General features: G+C 30.5%; 1 protein-coding gene across 4 annotated transcripts; it reads left to right on the top strand.

The window, feature by feature from the left end:
• Window positions 1-284: 284 nt before the first annotated feature.
• LOC132720022 (putative transmembrane ascorbate-dependent reductase CYB561 homolog) lies at window positions 285-15722 on the top strand. 4 transcript variants are annotated; one of them, XM_060703997.1, is made up of 6 exons: window positions 285-558; window positions 1444-1607; window positions 5881-6107; window positions 8205-8428; window positions 9779-9948; window positions 10170-15722. In XM_060703997.1, the coding sequence occupies exons 2-6, from the start codon at window positions 1540-1542 to the stop codon at window positions 10327-10329; spliced, it is 849 nt and encodes a 282-aa protein (XP_060559980.1). In that variant the 5' UTR covers window positions 285-558; window positions 1444-1539; the 3' UTR covers window positions 10330-15722. The 4 variants fall into 4 exon arrangements, with proteins under 4 accessions (XP_060559980.1, XP_060559984.1, XP_060559982.1 ...); XM_060703999.1 differs by lacking the exon at window positions 1444-1607 and adding an exon at window positions 3200-3244 and having other exon boundaries at window positions 289-558; XM_060704000.1 differs by lacking the exon at window positions 285-558 and adding an exon at window positions 3200-3244 and having other exon boundaries at window positions 1511-1607.
• Window positions 15723-16588: the final 866 nt, after the last annotated feature.

Genomic DNA, 16588 nt, shown 5'->3' with positions numbered 1-16588 from the left:
CATTGTATTTCATTTAAATGTAATACTTGCATACCAAAAAAAAAATCAATTTCTAATGACAAAATTTGTGTTGAAATTAGTATTTATATTATAAGATTATGGTATATTTCACAAGACTTTAGTGTACTGTCATGTCCAAAAAGGAGCTCAGCTGTCCCTAGTAATCTATATTTCATGTATTTATCCAATTTGCCATTGTCCAACTAGATATAATCTCTGAATTTGATCACGTCCAGGCAAATGTAAATCTGTCTGTCGTGCATCTTTAGTAGTGTCCGTGTATCGTTAATGTCGGCACTGTATAGCAATGGTAATGGTGACAGCGACAGCTGAATTTTGGATTAACGTTATTGGAAATTTTGCCTGAATCCCACTAGAGTTTAAGATGTCATTTTGATCAGCAATTTTCTATAGACTAAATATTCTGTCTGCAGGAGGTTTTTGTAAAAGCTCAGTCACATTGGCAAGGTTGAAAAAAGTAAGACGTGCATCTTAGTTTAAAGGCGTCGTCAACTACCATATGGTCAGCGGTTAAAAGGATAACTTAATCATTTAAAGGTAATATTGTTGTTCTATTCTGTTGTATAGAATGTTTAGTTACTATATTTATAATATTTGAGTTTGGTGAAAGAGGTAAAAAGTGATAAATCTGGTTTGCTAGTTAATAGTTTAATTTTATATTATGTAGTTTACTTTTATAATATTTTAATAGTTTGATTTTATATATTAATGGTTGTGGTTTTTAAGGTGTTGTGTTATGTATGTGTTGCAAACATTACGTTTCTAATACCGGTAATTAATTTCAATTGTATAATTTTTTTTAAGCTATTTTTACTTTAATGCTTTATAAGATACAATAAGTTAGAAGAAAAAAAAAAAACCATTCACATACTATTGTCTGTTTGATTGACACTATTTAAAACTTAAAAAAAAATCTTCAAAAAATGTTAAAAGGGTATATATTTGTTTACAAATTATTTTAATTATTAACTTCAAGCATTGATTACAAATGCACAAAATTGAGATGCAGTCCCAAATGCTTCATTTTAAGACTGTGAATTTGAAATCACATAAATTCAGTATTGGATTGTTACAAATACATAGCAGATGACATGTCCATTACGAAAATGTAGCGGGATATATTGATATTGGTTTTTTATTTTTGCTATCGGAAATTGTTGTCAAACATCTGTTACTTTCATTTTATATGTTTCAGTATGTATCATATTTTATTATAATACCGTATATAATATTGTATAGAGTTATAGTCATAGCTACGTTTACAGATTTACGTGACCTTTCCAGACAACATTTATTTTATACATTACACCAGCATAATCTGTGATATCAATCAGTTGTGCTTTGATTAACATTTTTGTCGACCTGAAAGTCGTGAAGTTATAGCATAATTAATTATTCATGATGGAATATAAATGGTTTCAGAATTCCCAGAAATAGTTATCCGGAAATAAGATAAAAAAAGCCAGGGAGAAATAGTTATTCAGATGTAAAAATAAAATATCCAGGGGATATATTGATATGGTTCTTGAGATGCTAAAAATGTTTTCTACACGAAAGAGGAAAAACAGTAATGATTATGTAAAAAGGTATTTTCGCTACACGATAATGTTTTTTCTGTACTAATATACATATATACAGCTATGGGCCTCATAATTATGTACATTTGTTTTTCAAACCCTGTGACACAGCATCTTGTAGATCTTTAAATTGTATTAGTAAATACATAGTTTTGATAAGACAGTAGTAGTTATGCTTAACTTTGGGTGTGAGATTGATTTCAGGGTTCAACTGTACTTGAGGTTATGTAGCAATAACAGCGAAATAGTCTGTACATTGTATGCTTAGTTCACATGTACTTTCTATGCTTGGTTCACACTGGCTTGAAACTTTTTGACATTATTTTTTTGTGAAAATGAAGAAGGTTCAAATTTCTCCCAAACAAAAATGCCTTTTACAGAACATTTGTTTCAAGAGTATAGAGCTACTTATTATTTGTATTGGATTTGCCTTGCTTTAAATTTGGAACAGTCTATGCAAGCTGAGTAGATTGTTAACATAGTTATTTGATTAGGAAATAGATATCATTTTTGTGTGCATTTTTGTAGAATAATGCACGGTTCAAATGCATAGAAATTATAATAATCATGAAGACCAATAGCCCCAAGTGATTAATTACAAAGCATTTGAACAATTAACCATGCATTATTATACTATAATGCAAGAAAAGTTAATATATAGAGGATATTTGTTTGTTTTGCATGTAAGAATGAAATATAATTTCACTGAGTGAACATCAGATGCAATATTTTCACGAGTGGCGTAGCCACGAGTGAAAATATAATAGCTGGTGTTCACGAATGAAATATATTTCAATGGCTTTATATGAAAACAAATAAATTTTCTTTTTATTTCATGCTTTTTTAAGTGAGTTTAAGTATTTTTTTTACTGATATTTGCGCGTAACGTCGCGCTAATTCTCCTTTGTGAGTCATCACATCATGACGTCACAATCATCAATTTTGAAATATAGTTTCTGTTAAAATTTCTCTAATTTTTGTTTCACCATTTTAAACATGGATGTATGGTGACATCGATTTCTTTTCCTAAAAAACGAAAATTTTACGTATGACGGCATTTATATTCTGCTGTTATTCCCATTTAGTTTAATTTTCTTTCATCCGCATTCAGATATAGTCCGGCTACAGTGAAAATTATATTTTATAAATTTCACTAGTGGTTTATCAGAATATAATTCTTAATATATTACAATAAAAACTGGAAAGCTTGAAATAAGTATTTTTTTTATAACATTGCTACTAAAAAAAAGAATAAATAAAAAATATGTTGATCTACATTGAGCGTAAAAGTAATTTTCCTGACGTCATTTGGTTCAATGACGTCAGATGACATGTTAGCATGGGGGATGCCAGGTGACTTGCATGCTATACAATGGGAAAGGACGAATATTTCGATTCGAAGCAATTCGTAGATATTATACTATATTATTATAGATATTATTAATATTGATTGATATTGTAACTGACATCTCTAAATTTAGCAATAGACTGGTCTAATTCAGAGCAAAGGGCAAGACCATGACACAAATTAATAGTACAAGAATGATTCGGATAGTCGAGTATGTAACATTATTTAAATCTGTCTCCTTTATTTTCCTCAGCATTTCACGCATCTGAGATTGTAAATCAGATATGGAACAAGCTGGGTTCGTAACTTTGTTCATTTTACCGTTGTATTGCTGTACTGACGTCTGCTGTGTATGCATGTATACGGTAGTTTGAAGTTTTCTGTTCTGTGTTCTTTGCTAACACCTTCAGTTTAAACCTTTCTTTCTTTCTGTTTCAGCTTATTTATTAGGATTAAAGCAGCATGCCTCCAGATGCTAAAAGTATTTCAAGAAAATCTACTTGAGAAAAAAGAAATGAGATTTAAAGAAAATTAAAATGACCTCATTTTGATAATTTACATGGGTTGTAAGTGCTGTTTGCTATGTGAAAGTTATTCTCTTTGTTCATTTCACAATATTTTACTTTTTAATACATTTTCAAAATTCTCATGAAACTTAGCATGAATCTAGGTGTGCTGCTTTAAAGCTTTCGACTCTCGTTTCAATGACTTTCATTTCTGCTTTGTGAAGAAATACTTAGAAGTCTTCTGTAAAATAAGGAAGCATACAATTCATGTAGTTCTGTATATCCTTGGTAAGGTCTGTTAGTGTTGCATCATAAGTAAAAAAAATCAGAGAGCTGTTTTTGATCAGTTACAGTTACTGATTGTATATCAAAAGCATTGTTTAAAATTCATGTATATTTCTTTTTTAATTATTTAGTTATTTTGAGTTGTTGTAGCAGTTTAATTATTCTTAAGTAACTTGATTGTCTAACATGGTTGCTGTTATGCTAACAATACTGGGAGGCTGGGTCAGTGCGAGGACAGATGCAAGATAATTTATGATAAAAACTCAATTTGCTCATTTGCCCAATACCGGTATTTAATTAATGTGCAAGATGTTCAGGGTAGTAGTCAGGGAGGTCATTAGGAGGGAACTGTAGGACAACATAGATGAGTGTCTCAAATTATGCATTTTGGGTCTCCTCAGTCCTCAAAACATGGAATTAACCATCTTTGTTGCATGTGATAGAATCAAAAATGGTTGCCTGAAGTTCAAGAACAAACTGCCAGAGAAAAATTTAATGACAACCCTAAGGAACAGTTCATTACACAAGATACACAAAATAAGCAGTTAAAAAGTGAATACATTTAGTATAATGTGAAACAAAAGCAAATGTATACTTGTTTACATTTTATACCCAGTACTTTATTATTATATAAGTATTATTATTGTATATATTAATTAGTGTTGTCTTTCATGGAGAATTTATTGTGACAGCTGTGAGGTACAGATGTTATCCAGTATTGTAGATCTAATTATTATTGATATAATACCATTTTAATTGGATTCATGATAATGTATCTGTTATACTGAAATTTTGTTCAGATTCAGTTGCAGCTTAAACACTCACTAAGGCAACTGCGCCCTTGTTAGTGTTGGACCTTGGTTAAATTTGTAAACCAGTCTTCTTCTTCACTGAGAAAAGTCCAGGGTTTTATTTTCTCAGTAATTTATAAACAGCTCTTGCGTAATCTGCTGAAAAGCAAATGCCATGTTATAATATTATGGGAATTTGCTTAGCATTCTGAAAGTTGATATAATTGGAAAATTGGGTATTATTTGTTGTCCATATGTTACTTATAGGGAAAACTTTTAAAGGAAAATATTCCAGATTTCGCACTTGCAATATGTGAGTATTTGAATATTTCATCTTATTTTCCTTTAAGAATATTATTTTTTCATACATTTACTTCATAACATTCTATTACTGACTATTATCATTTATGACAATGTACAAAACATTTATTTTGTCTTTCTACATTTGATAAATTATGATCATTATTTCATTATCTAGGAAGTTTATTTATATAATATTTGTCACTTAGAAGACATAAATATAACAGTTTCAGATAAGAGGCCTGCTTTCCAGTTTTCATTTGGCAGTAAAAAGAAAACTTTGTAATCATGCTCAAGTTTTGTTCTTCTTTGAAAGACTTCACACTTTCTTTTTTTCCAGAGTTTTTCATTTATCAGAAAATGCTGTTACAGTGCATTTGATAATGTAAAAAGTAGCTTCAAATTTGCGGTTTAGGTCTTAATATTTAGGACTAGCTAAAATTTTGTACTATGATTTAATTTTTACAATAAAAGAGGAAAATAAGTTTGAAACCAGTGTGACCCATGATTGTCTCCCACTTATTCTTATTCACTGTATTTGAAGTAATAGTATGTAACTTAGTTCACTATCTAATACTTAGTACTATTATTGCTCACTTTACATGTCTTGTTATTTTGGTTTTAATTCTATATCCAACCAAGACAATAACAATAATAATACATTCTGTCAAAATAGGTAAATTCAATCAGATATTGAAAATATTATGTATTATTTTCATAATTAATGCAAAATTCTCGTTTGGTAAGACAAGCCCATAAAACAAGTTCAACATGGTGAAGGTTTAATTTAATTAGTTTAAACTTAAATTTGACTTCATAATGGCAAATACTGGTAAAGTGCAATTTGAAAGGAAGGAACCTCTGACCGATCTTGCTGACATAAACGTTGTTGGTTCTACTCGGGTGCCCTTTTTTGTCTTAAATAACTAATTAATGTACTGGGAGGGGCACCAGTAAAACTCGAAAGTCACTGTGTGATAGCAATGTAAAACCCAACATAGAAATGAAAAAAAGTACAATTTTATTATTATACATTATTATCATGGTTACAGTTATGAAAATATGGATCCCTACCAGAAAGATCAACCTCAACCGAACCTCTGCTACTTCTCAGGTTTGATATTGTTGGTGCAAGGTCTCGGACTAACGGCTGTCATCCTTGTTGCTGTATGGATGGGACATTTTCAGGGTGGTTTTGCATGGCAGGAGGACCCAGACAAGGAGTTCAACTATCACCCTGTGTTTATGGTGATAGGGATGATCTTCTTATATGCTGATGGTAGTTACCCTTTTTCCTATATTTTACATTTGAATATAAAAGGCTGTTTCACTTTGCCCAAAATAGGTATATTTTCCCTCCGTAAAATACAATATTCCCCTATTCCCTTGAATGCCCTGTGCAAATTAGTTACCATAACTGTGACTTACAGCAGCTGACTAATAAATCAGCTAGTTGATAAATTTAATTGACTTAGAGCTGTCCCTATAGATAGGCTAGTAAAAAAAAGCTGCTTTTTGTACCTTAATGGATGGATAGACCAGCATTGAATATACAGTACAGACAGGCAGATTGGACCAGGTTATACTGCACTGATTGTTAATTCAAATAACTTTCAGTTCCAGCAGTTAAAGGTCAATTTGTATCATATGAATTTGTATAATACTGTGTGCCAGTATACTGTACAATTTTATAGGTGATAAGAGCTTTATTTTAGAATTAAAGGTAGTATGTTAAAATAATCATATTGCTGTCTAGAAGGCCAAGGTCAATTAGAATATTACTTTGTTAGTTTGTAGGTTACATTATTGGCATTTATGTAGTATTAAGCAAACTCACTAAAAAATTGGTAAATCATTTATTTACCTGCTTGTATATATAAAAAGATGTAAATATTTCTTTTGTCAATGTTCAAAAGTCATTCTGTCAATGCAGCATTATAATTATTAGCAAATGCACTTAAATTTTCCCTCTTCAATTTTCACCCATATTATTATAGTGTGATCAAAAATGTCTAGCCACCAGACATTAACTCCAGAAATTCTAGTTGACTTGCTTGTTCTACCATTAATGTATTACACCAAGACATGGCTACACTTTTGTGTCTTGATTGGCTCCGCTTCTGTGTCCTTGGCTATGTTTTTGCACTTTGGCTTAAAAGCCCGGAAACTGGACAAGCTTTCTTATACTAATTAAGCGATATAATGGTTTAACATGTCAAATGGTGACAAGTTCAGCCTTTGCTTGCAAATTAGGTGTATAATATTTGCTACATGTACATATATTTTAATCTGATGCCCGCAGTTACCAAAATAATATTTTGAATTTTGAAGGGAAAAAAAAGAGAATAATCCCAAAATAACTACATCATGTAAAGACATATGTTTTTATGTTTTCTTTAGAATGAATGTCAAATGGTTTAAATGATAAAAATTCTTCTTAAAAAATATTATAAGAATAATTTAAGATTATGTTGTTACGTGACATTTTATTCTGTTTATGTACAATATTCATGTGTGTTAAATAACAGAGATATTTTATCTTATACTACTGGTTCAAGAATCTTATTTCATTGTTTAATAAATTTTATAAAAATATTTCATTACATATAGCTTTATACCCTTTAAAATTTTGGAGCGTAAATGGCCGAGTGGTTGAGTTTTAGGTCGCAGTGTAGGTCATATGGGGACTTTGCATTTTTAGCTCGACTATTCGATAAGAATAAGTAGAGCTATTGTAGTCACCCGAGCTTCGGCGTAACCTCTTATGTTAAAGTTTTTGTAATACCTTAAATATTTTCAAAGTCCATTGACATATGGCTTTGAAACTTTGCACACTTTTTCACCGTCATGACCCCAACCTGTAGACAGGAGGAGGTAACTGTATCAAGCATTTTGACAGCATTATGCCCCTTTTTCAACTTAGAATTTACATTTAAGTTTGCATACCACCTCAGATATTTTCATATTCTATTGACATCTGGCTTTGAAACAAGTTGAAATTTTATACTCTTCTTAGGACTCTCTTCAAGGCCTATAACTGTAACATGGATTTAAAGAAAAAAATTGCCCTTTTGGTAACTTAGAAAATTTTACATTATCAAGGCTTTTTTTTACAATCAAGCACTAAGAATAGTCAAGCGTTGCTGTCCTACCGACAGCTCTTGTTACTGGTTGAAGAAGACCCCAGGTCCTCCTCTGTGCATCATCCCAGGCACATGCTGGACAGCTTTCTCACATGCAAGAATAGGAAGACACTGGTGCAGCTTGAACCTAAAGTAGTGAGAGGCAATTAAATTAATTGGTTAGAAGTCAATGAACTCGACCCAAGAAATTCAATTTACTTAAATTGTATAGTTATAGATATTCTTATTTTCAGCCATTCTTGCATACCGTGTGTTCAGAAATATAAACAAGCTGTACGTGAAGATAGTGCATGGAGCCATACATCTAGGGGCATTGATATTTGCCTCCGTGGCCCTGAAGGCTGTGTTTGACTCCCACAACCTGAAGATGAAGGATGGACAGCCGGCGCCTATACCCAACTTGTACAGTCTTCACAGCTGGATTGGGATCATCGCTGTCATCATGTTTGGACTGCAGGTATGATAATCTTCTAGACTTGAATATACTCCAGATTCAAGAATATATATATGTAGTCATGGGGTTTTCTTCAGTCTCTAGAATGTAGTGACAGTGTAGTACTGGGGTTATCTTCAAACTCTTAGAAACATACATGACAGGGTAGTCTTGGGCTTGTCTTCAAACTCTAAGACATGTATATAACATTGCTAATTTTCACAGTGATTTTAGATTTTTGCTACAAAAAAACAGATGGACTAAAAGGGGTTCCACATACTCTTGTCAAAGTTCGAGGGTGGTAGGGGATGGTGGTGGGGTTATGACTCTATAAACCTTTCTAGATCCTTGCATGAGCTTCTTGATATAGCATGTTGACATGAAATAATTCAATAGAAGTCATGGTTTCTGGTGATCTTCAGACTATTAGCAATTGATTTAATGTCAGCTGCAGCCATAACCATTTGACAATGATAGCCTGTCAATTTAAAATTTCAGTATGTCGTTGATGAACATTTCTTGAAATTATTGGTGAAATTTATTCAATTTACTATGGAGAGAAATAAATGCTTAGACTGTTAATGGAGTTTTATATCTGTGTTTGATATACAGTCATCATGTAAAATTGTTAATGACAGTTTAATGATGGAATAATGATAAATCAATGACAAATAAATGAAATAATTAAACCAGAATGAGCCATTTGACATGTAGTAAAATCATTGATTTAAAATCTAGGTAGGTTCATTGTTAAACAACTTGATTGGAATGGGATGATGTTACAGGACTGAAATGATTGCGACATGATGATTTTATTAAAGCTTTTCCTAGAAATTTTGGGAAAAGTACCTTGCCCAAGTTTAGGAAATTTTTCGTCGTTAAATTGCTGAAATGTGAAAAATATTTGGTAACTTTTGTGGTGACTCTGGTAAAAGGCATGTTTATATAGATTTGAATATTTGAATGTTATAAGTATTTAAATGTTGATTTTTCTGGAGCTGATTTTGACAAGTGGTCTACTTTATAATGTTGTTTTCTTGGTGTGTACATGGCTCTGTGTCTGTCTTTCTGTCTGTTTGTCTGTCTGTCTGTTTGTCAAGATTCCGTTGTCTAATAAAATCTTAGACATAAGCAAGCAGCCAGTCTTGTGACCATTTTTGTCAAATTCTTTTTTTTTCTTCAGCATTTTCCTATCAACAATTTCACCACTTGAATAAAGATTTTTATTAGAGTGGGAATTAACAGCAAAATTTACTTGCCTAAGCCAATACTTGTCACTTAGTTTTTTTGAACCCTTGTTTTGTTCAGGGAAGGACTACTTCAGAAATATAATTATATATACATGTACAACGTATTTAAATTTTATCATTCCAGTGGGTTTGTGGCTTCATAGCCTTCTTCTTTCCAAAACTTGGGTTTGCGGGGCGGACCCTGTATATGCCACACCATGTGTTCTGGGGTTTGACTGTGTTCGGTTTGGCTTGTGCTGCTGCGCTGACTGGAATCACTGAGAAGGCATTTATACTGATGTTTGCTGCAGACTTGTAAGTAAAATAATTAGTTTTGTAGAGTTTTATAATAAAACAAGTTTATTTTTGATAGTTTTATAGAGTTTTTATAATAAATCAAGTTTATTTTCCTAAAGTTGATTTTATGTATAAAAAGAAGTAATGTAACAAAACTTACACTCTTGTTGACAATAAATAAGGAAAAATACTATGATTTTGTTAAATTATTATTAAACATAATCAATGAATAATTTCAGTAAATACTCTGGACTACCATCTGAAGGTGTGGTTATTAACTGTCTCGGCTTGTCCATCATCATGCTGGCTGTGGTGGTATTTTACTTAGTTACAAGGCCCGAGTACAAGCGTCCAAAAGGTCCCGAAGAGGAGGAGAGGATTCAGCTGTCAGCAAATTAGATTAGCTCTTCAAAGGGAGACAACTTTTCAAAAAAGAAAAACTTCCTGATTAAGGGAGGTAACTGTATGTCTCCAAATTGAGGATGATCCAGATATATACATATAATATATATACATAATCCTTAATCTGCTGAAATTCTTAAATGATATTTTTGGACCTGTACATTATTAGTTTAAGGTAATCAAAAAATTAGAATTTTGGAGTTGGCCAGTCAACAGTATAGAGCCTGGTTGGTGCATGAACACTGGCCTTGCTCATAATTGGTGGCATAGGCTAATGTACATCTCAGCAGATTAAGGGATATGGTATTATTATATTATAAAAGCTTAGCTTAGTGAATATATATATATAATTATATATGATTTTTATTTTTAAAGAAAACAGATTAGGATAATTATTATATTTTATTGACTACAAAAGATTGTAAATAACTTACAGAAGGTTTTTAATTCATAGAACATGCAGAAGGCATTGTACTTTGACAGATTTGAAATTTTGATTAGAACAACATTTACAGTACATGTAATGTACATGTTTATCCTTCTGTTGGCACACAATTTAGAAGATATTTTCAAATGTTTTGTCATATTTTTCATGTTTATAAAAGGCCAAGTTGGCCAGTTTTAAGCCAGGGCTGTTTGTACATCTTTGAATTCTACAAGAGCCAATGCTTGGAGCCAAAGTTATTGGCAGAACATTTTCAGTATTTTGTTAAAGAAGATAAAGAAATCCTTTCAATTTATTTTTAACAATTCCAAAATTAGAACATGACATTTCCAATTCACATTGTTGAATTCGAGTTATTTTGTATTGTTTTGAATGATTGTACCAAATAAGTAACAAAATTGTCAGTTTTAAACTATTAAGATTTGAATTATTCTTTAAGGAATGTTAGAATTGGAAAAGTTTGAAACATTATCAGATATTTATATTTTGTTTTCATTAGGTTATTATAAATATTTCAGAAAGTTTCCTGATTCCCTTTTTTCGTAGTCCAATTATTCCATGAAAGTTTGGTAGAGCAATAAAAGATCATCATGACTATCTAATTAGTCGCCGGTAGAAACCGGCGACTATATTTGTAACAGTTTAATATTATACCTATGGTAGGAGAAGGCATTAAAATCTGAAAATAAAAGCATAACAATTACTGAACAATTAAAGACTACAATTGTTTTCAGTATTCTCAAAAATTCAAACATACAATAATGTTGCTCAATGAAATGAAATATTCAAATATTGACATCGTAAAAAGCAACATTACAATTTTTATAAAATGAATTAATGACGTATCCCTATGGATCAGTCATTGAATTTATGGATGTTTTCCTTTTTTTCAAAGTGTCAAGCGTTGCTATTTTATGATATATAAATCACGCATGATATTTGAAATTACACTTTTAAATTATCTGGTTGTTTGTATGTTATGAGACCTATTCTATTTTTTTTGTCTTATTTATTATAAACAGCTTCTCCCAGAATCACGTGACTACACGTTATATGATTCTGTTATAAAATCTATTAATAGTAACAAATGGCTTGTAAGACTGACATACAGGTAAATTGTGAATGGTTGGCAGCTGGTTAAAGTGCAAATCAAAGTAATTTTGTATGAAAAATCTCGGTATATAAGTAGGGGCCGGAATCGTATTGAATACACAGAGAAAACTAATAAACTATCTTTGTGTTGATAGTTTATCGCACTGAAAGGCAAATAAACGTTAACTATATCCTATGTAACAACTTCGTCATACTTACCACTAGGCCATCGAGCAGTATTAATTGATATAATTATACATGTAATTATACTTACAATAAAATCGTTAACATTAATCATAATAAGTTATGTAAGCTAACGAAACAGGTCCGTAAATTATTGAGTCTCGTGGAAATATTGCCAGAAAATACTTGCTTATTTAATGATAACAGTTTCTTGACAAAATTGCTAAGCAAGTATGCTTAAAATATGATGTTTTATCATAACATAAATTTATTGCATAAAACTCTTTTACAAAGTTTATAGCAAGAAAGATATAATTGTGGCAAGTACATGAAAACGTGTTAATGAATAAACATTACTCAACTTATTGTTCCTATTTTCTTTATACTCGAACCATTAAACTGATATTTTCTTTTATTTATGATAATACAATCATATTTCTATCCGGCGACTTGATGCTTTAGCATCAAAATCTCTACTTGTTTGTAAATGTAAGAACTTTCTCATCATGTCTACATTCCTTTATAGTTTAAGCTGAATCATTCCAAACATTTTATGAAATTTGAGAATTCTGAAACATTTGATGATTTGGAATTCCATTATTAGTGTTTTTTCTATATTTTATCAATTATCGTTTAAGATTTCAGAAAATGTATTGTTAATCTTACCAATGCTGTGTGTAATATATTAAAGCAGCATGCCTCCAGATTCATGCTTATTGTCATGAAAAGTTTTGAAAGTGTATTTTTTAAAGAAAAAAAAATTGTGAAATGAACAAAGAAAATGTTTTACACTGTACAAGCCACTTAAATTACCAAAGATTCAAAATTTTCAAAAATTGCCCTTACTGTGTTAGTCCATGCGACAGACACTGCAAAATCAATCATTAATTGCACATAACATGGTAATTGTTACTTAAATCTGGAGTCTTTTTACCGTTATTAAAATCTTAGTACATTTTTGCACATGTTTGATTTAAAAAAAAAAAATATTTTGGCTCATCTGGAGGCATGCAGCTTTTAAGTATAATACTCTGTATATTGTTATTATTTTTTAAAACTATACTATAATCATTAATATTTTGGTTATATTAAGGTAAAGATTACTATATCCTCTCACTTTATATATTTTCCCTTTAATTTAGGGTTCAAAACATGTGGTTATTTTCTAAAAATCTGTAAAATACAATTTTGTACAGTTTTATTTTGTTGTGATATAAATGCATTGTTAGATTTTAAAGTTATTATTATCATCAATATGTTTTACTTTTTTTTTGGCTGTTGAGCAGAATTTTGGTTTTACTGCCCAGGTGCCACCCTGTCTCAGAAATATTTCACAGATGTTTCGCCTGTTTAGCAAAATGGCCATCATGTCCAGAAGGTCATCTAACCTTTTTCTAAGTCTACCTGCTCTGTTAAATAGGGAGAGCTTTATACATTTGTAATCCAGGTATTGCAAGTTTGAACCTCTGGCGAGGCTTAAATTTATCTGTGACAGTTAATGGCCAACATTTAGTCACATGGTCATTTGTCTCTGACAGCTGATTTAGAAATCATTTGGGATGAAAACATGAGGGATCAGTAGTTGGTCATTTGCAAAAAAATTGGTAAATTACTGAGTAGTTATCCAGAAAAACCGGTTATGATCAAACATGTAACTGTTATTATCAGCCTAATAACCAAACAAACAATCTCATATTCCTCCACTACTCAAGCTAGAAAATGTCAATCCTATGATCTTAGTTATGTTTGTGTTACATAAAACCCCATCCAAAATGAGTGCGACTTAAAAAAGTGTTGGGGCACTACACTAAGTACCGAATTCCGTTATATACCAGACCAGGCATTTGTATGTTAATAAATTCTTAAATGTCCCCTTTTTATCGGTCAAAATGCTTTTAAGGGGGTTAATTCATATCCACATACCAGTTCATGTTCTATTATGAATGAAAAATGTAAGAATCACTGAAAAAAGTGTATGAAAAATGTAAGAATCACTGGAAAAAGTGTTATTTTCTACTTTGTGATCATGATTTCTCTTAAGTGTCTAGAGTTACTACCCCCAACACTATAGTGAGTTAAACCCAACCAAAATGAAATGGATTTCAATATTTAACTGAGTACAATGTAATTTATTTTTATTAGTACAAATGTTTTATGGAAGATTTCAATTGTCTTGTGTAATATGATTCTTATTGGTTTTGAAATTTTGAAATGGTTAAAAAAAAACAAAAACAAAAAACTGTTATAGATATGTTACCACAATTTTGTGTTGTTAAACAAAAGGTTGATAATTTATATTATGTATTTATGATGTTCAAAATTTACTTATATATATTATTATACCCTTTTGTTTTAGTGTTAAAATTTGCTCAGTAGTGTTATTTGTTACAGATGCCACTATTTATTATTGTATATATTTATTTTAGTATGAATCATTATTGTAGTTGATTTTGTGATATATATATAAACACAAAGCTCATAGAAATGGTCAAAACTTGTTAGCTGTGAGACTTTGTGAGCCATCACTGAACTATTACTGTATACAGTGAAACCTGTATACAAAGGCCATCCAAGGGACAGACTGAACATGGTCTTTTAAGACAAGTGGTCTTTATTTAGAGGTTATGTTGTTCTTTTCAATTTAATGAAGGATTGTCAAAGAGTGGGCTTTGTTTACAGGGTGGTCTTGATAGTTTCATTTATGTGTATATCATATATAGAAAATACATTGTGCAATATTGTTTTAACTTTATAATGACATGTGAATGTGTGAGTTTGTCATATTAAAGATGTACATGTATATTTTTGAAGCTAATTTTTTTCTTATCAAAATGGTATGTTTAATAAACTGTCAGAATTGACTGTTTATTAGGTTATGAATTAGCCAGCATATACACGTAATAAATTGTTAAAATCAGCTATAGAATTAAGTTCTAGCTTACAGAGATATCCATGGAAATATCAATGGATATCTGCTGAAATAATTTATTGAAATAAAAAGTTCAAAAATCGCTGTAGTACATTGTAAAGGAAGACTTATGATTTTGTAACTTAATGAAATAATCAGGACAGTACTTTTAAATGACTAGAATTCTGAAATATTTTTTCTTCTGCTTTTTGGTATTGGTTTTCTTTACTGTAAGCAACACTTAAGTCTGCAAAAGAAAGAATTATAAATTTATAAATATCAGTCATTTTAACATTTTTGAAGAATTTTTGTATTTTTTAAGAATTTATATAATGATATATATGAATATATACATATACCCATGTAACATCCTTTTTAAATACATTTCAACTCTGTTATATTTGTTAAGTGCATTGGTGTTTGTGGTAATTTATGTTGTTAAGTTTAAAATATCATTCTGGAAATTAGAAGGCCACTTATATTAGAAATGGAAGTCTACAACAAGACTGGGTTATTTCCCCTTGTTTTGTAAGATTAGAACTGAATGATGTAATATAAGTAGGTCACTCTTTACAGAATCAGAAGTTTGGCTATTAAGAGTTACTACCCTTTATTTGAAAAAAAGCCATGTAAAATGTATTTTAGTTTCACAGATCTATGAATAGAATATTGAAATTGTTGACCAAATGGTTATCGTTGAACAAATTTTTCTTAAGTTTTTATACAGCAAATGAAGTTTTTGGCCCATATATATATATATATCAAAGATATTAAGAAGAATAAGGCCCAGACAACTAGAAATTTGCTTTAACTTGATGAATACTTCTGTTGATAATTTCTTTATCTTATATCACCCTTTTTCATTACAAAACCCCTTTTGAAAAACAAGGGAATATTCCCATTTTTAAAGTTTTGGGAGAGTCCATAAAAAAAATTTTTAAAGGTTTATTTTTAGGGTTTTAGATTGGTAAAAGTTTTTTTTTTAAAATGCAAATTTTCTTTTTTTTAAATTTTTTTAAAGTTAAAAACCCCAGAAATTTTTTTCCCCTTTAAAACTTTGAAATTTTAAACTTATTCCCTTGATTATTCAATTTATTATATAATTTATAAATAGCTTTGAAATGCCTTTCCTTTCCCTGATTGGGTCTTAGAAGTAACTTTTTGTAAACAATGACAGGTCACTCAATGTTTTTTCTTCTAAAAAATAGATTTCCTAGAGTGTATTCCTAAAAAATAGATGTTTTGTAAATTGAATGATATGATGTGTCATCCACACAAAGTTTGTTGTTATTATTCTGGGGAAAAAGAAGAAAAGTTTGGTGACTTGCAAGATATAAGTCAAATTAAAGTGTTTAAGTGGGCGTCTTTATGTTTTTAGAACATAACGAATTTAGCGTTCCCATATATTGGGCCTAAAAAAAGTAAACAAGCTGAAGAAATATTTCATGTTTCGATCTTTTTGCCATTTGATAACAGGTCAAAAAAGGGGATTGCCCTCTTGAAATTTTCACAATATCAGTTTCTGGGGACCTTGTTATTAGATCGGTCATAGCTTTGTATGAAAAAAATACTGGGTTTTTTGTTGGTATTCCTGTTGACATGTTTTATATATATAATTCAAGACTTTT

The sequence above is a fragment of the Ruditapes philippinarum genome, unplaced genomic scaffold (genome assembly GCF_026571515.1).
Source record: "Ruditapes philippinarum isolate M1 unplaced genomic scaffold, ASM2657151v2 ctg8401_1_1_1_1, whole genome shotgun sequence".
Classification (NCBI taxonomy): domain Eukaryota; kingdom Metazoa; phylum Mollusca; class Bivalvia; order Venerida; family Veneridae; genus Ruditapes; species Ruditapes philippinarum.
This window is presented reverse-complemented; position numbering and strand designations above follow the sequence as displayed.

Excerpts from the sequence above, each read along its gene's own strand:
- LOC132720022 (XM_060703997.1), top strand. The coding sequence starts at position 1,540 with ATGGTTCTTGAGATGCTAAAAATGTTTTCTACACGAAAGAGGAAAAAC. Across the intron at positions 6,108-8,204 it reads GATCTTCTTATATGCTGATG|CCATTCTTGCATACCGTGTG; the intron begins GTAGTTACCCTT and ends TCTTATTTTCAG. Across the intron at positions 9,949-10,169 it reads CTGATGTTTGCTGCAGACTT|TAAATACTCTGGACTACCAT; the intron begins GTAAGTAAAATA and ends GAATAATTTCAG.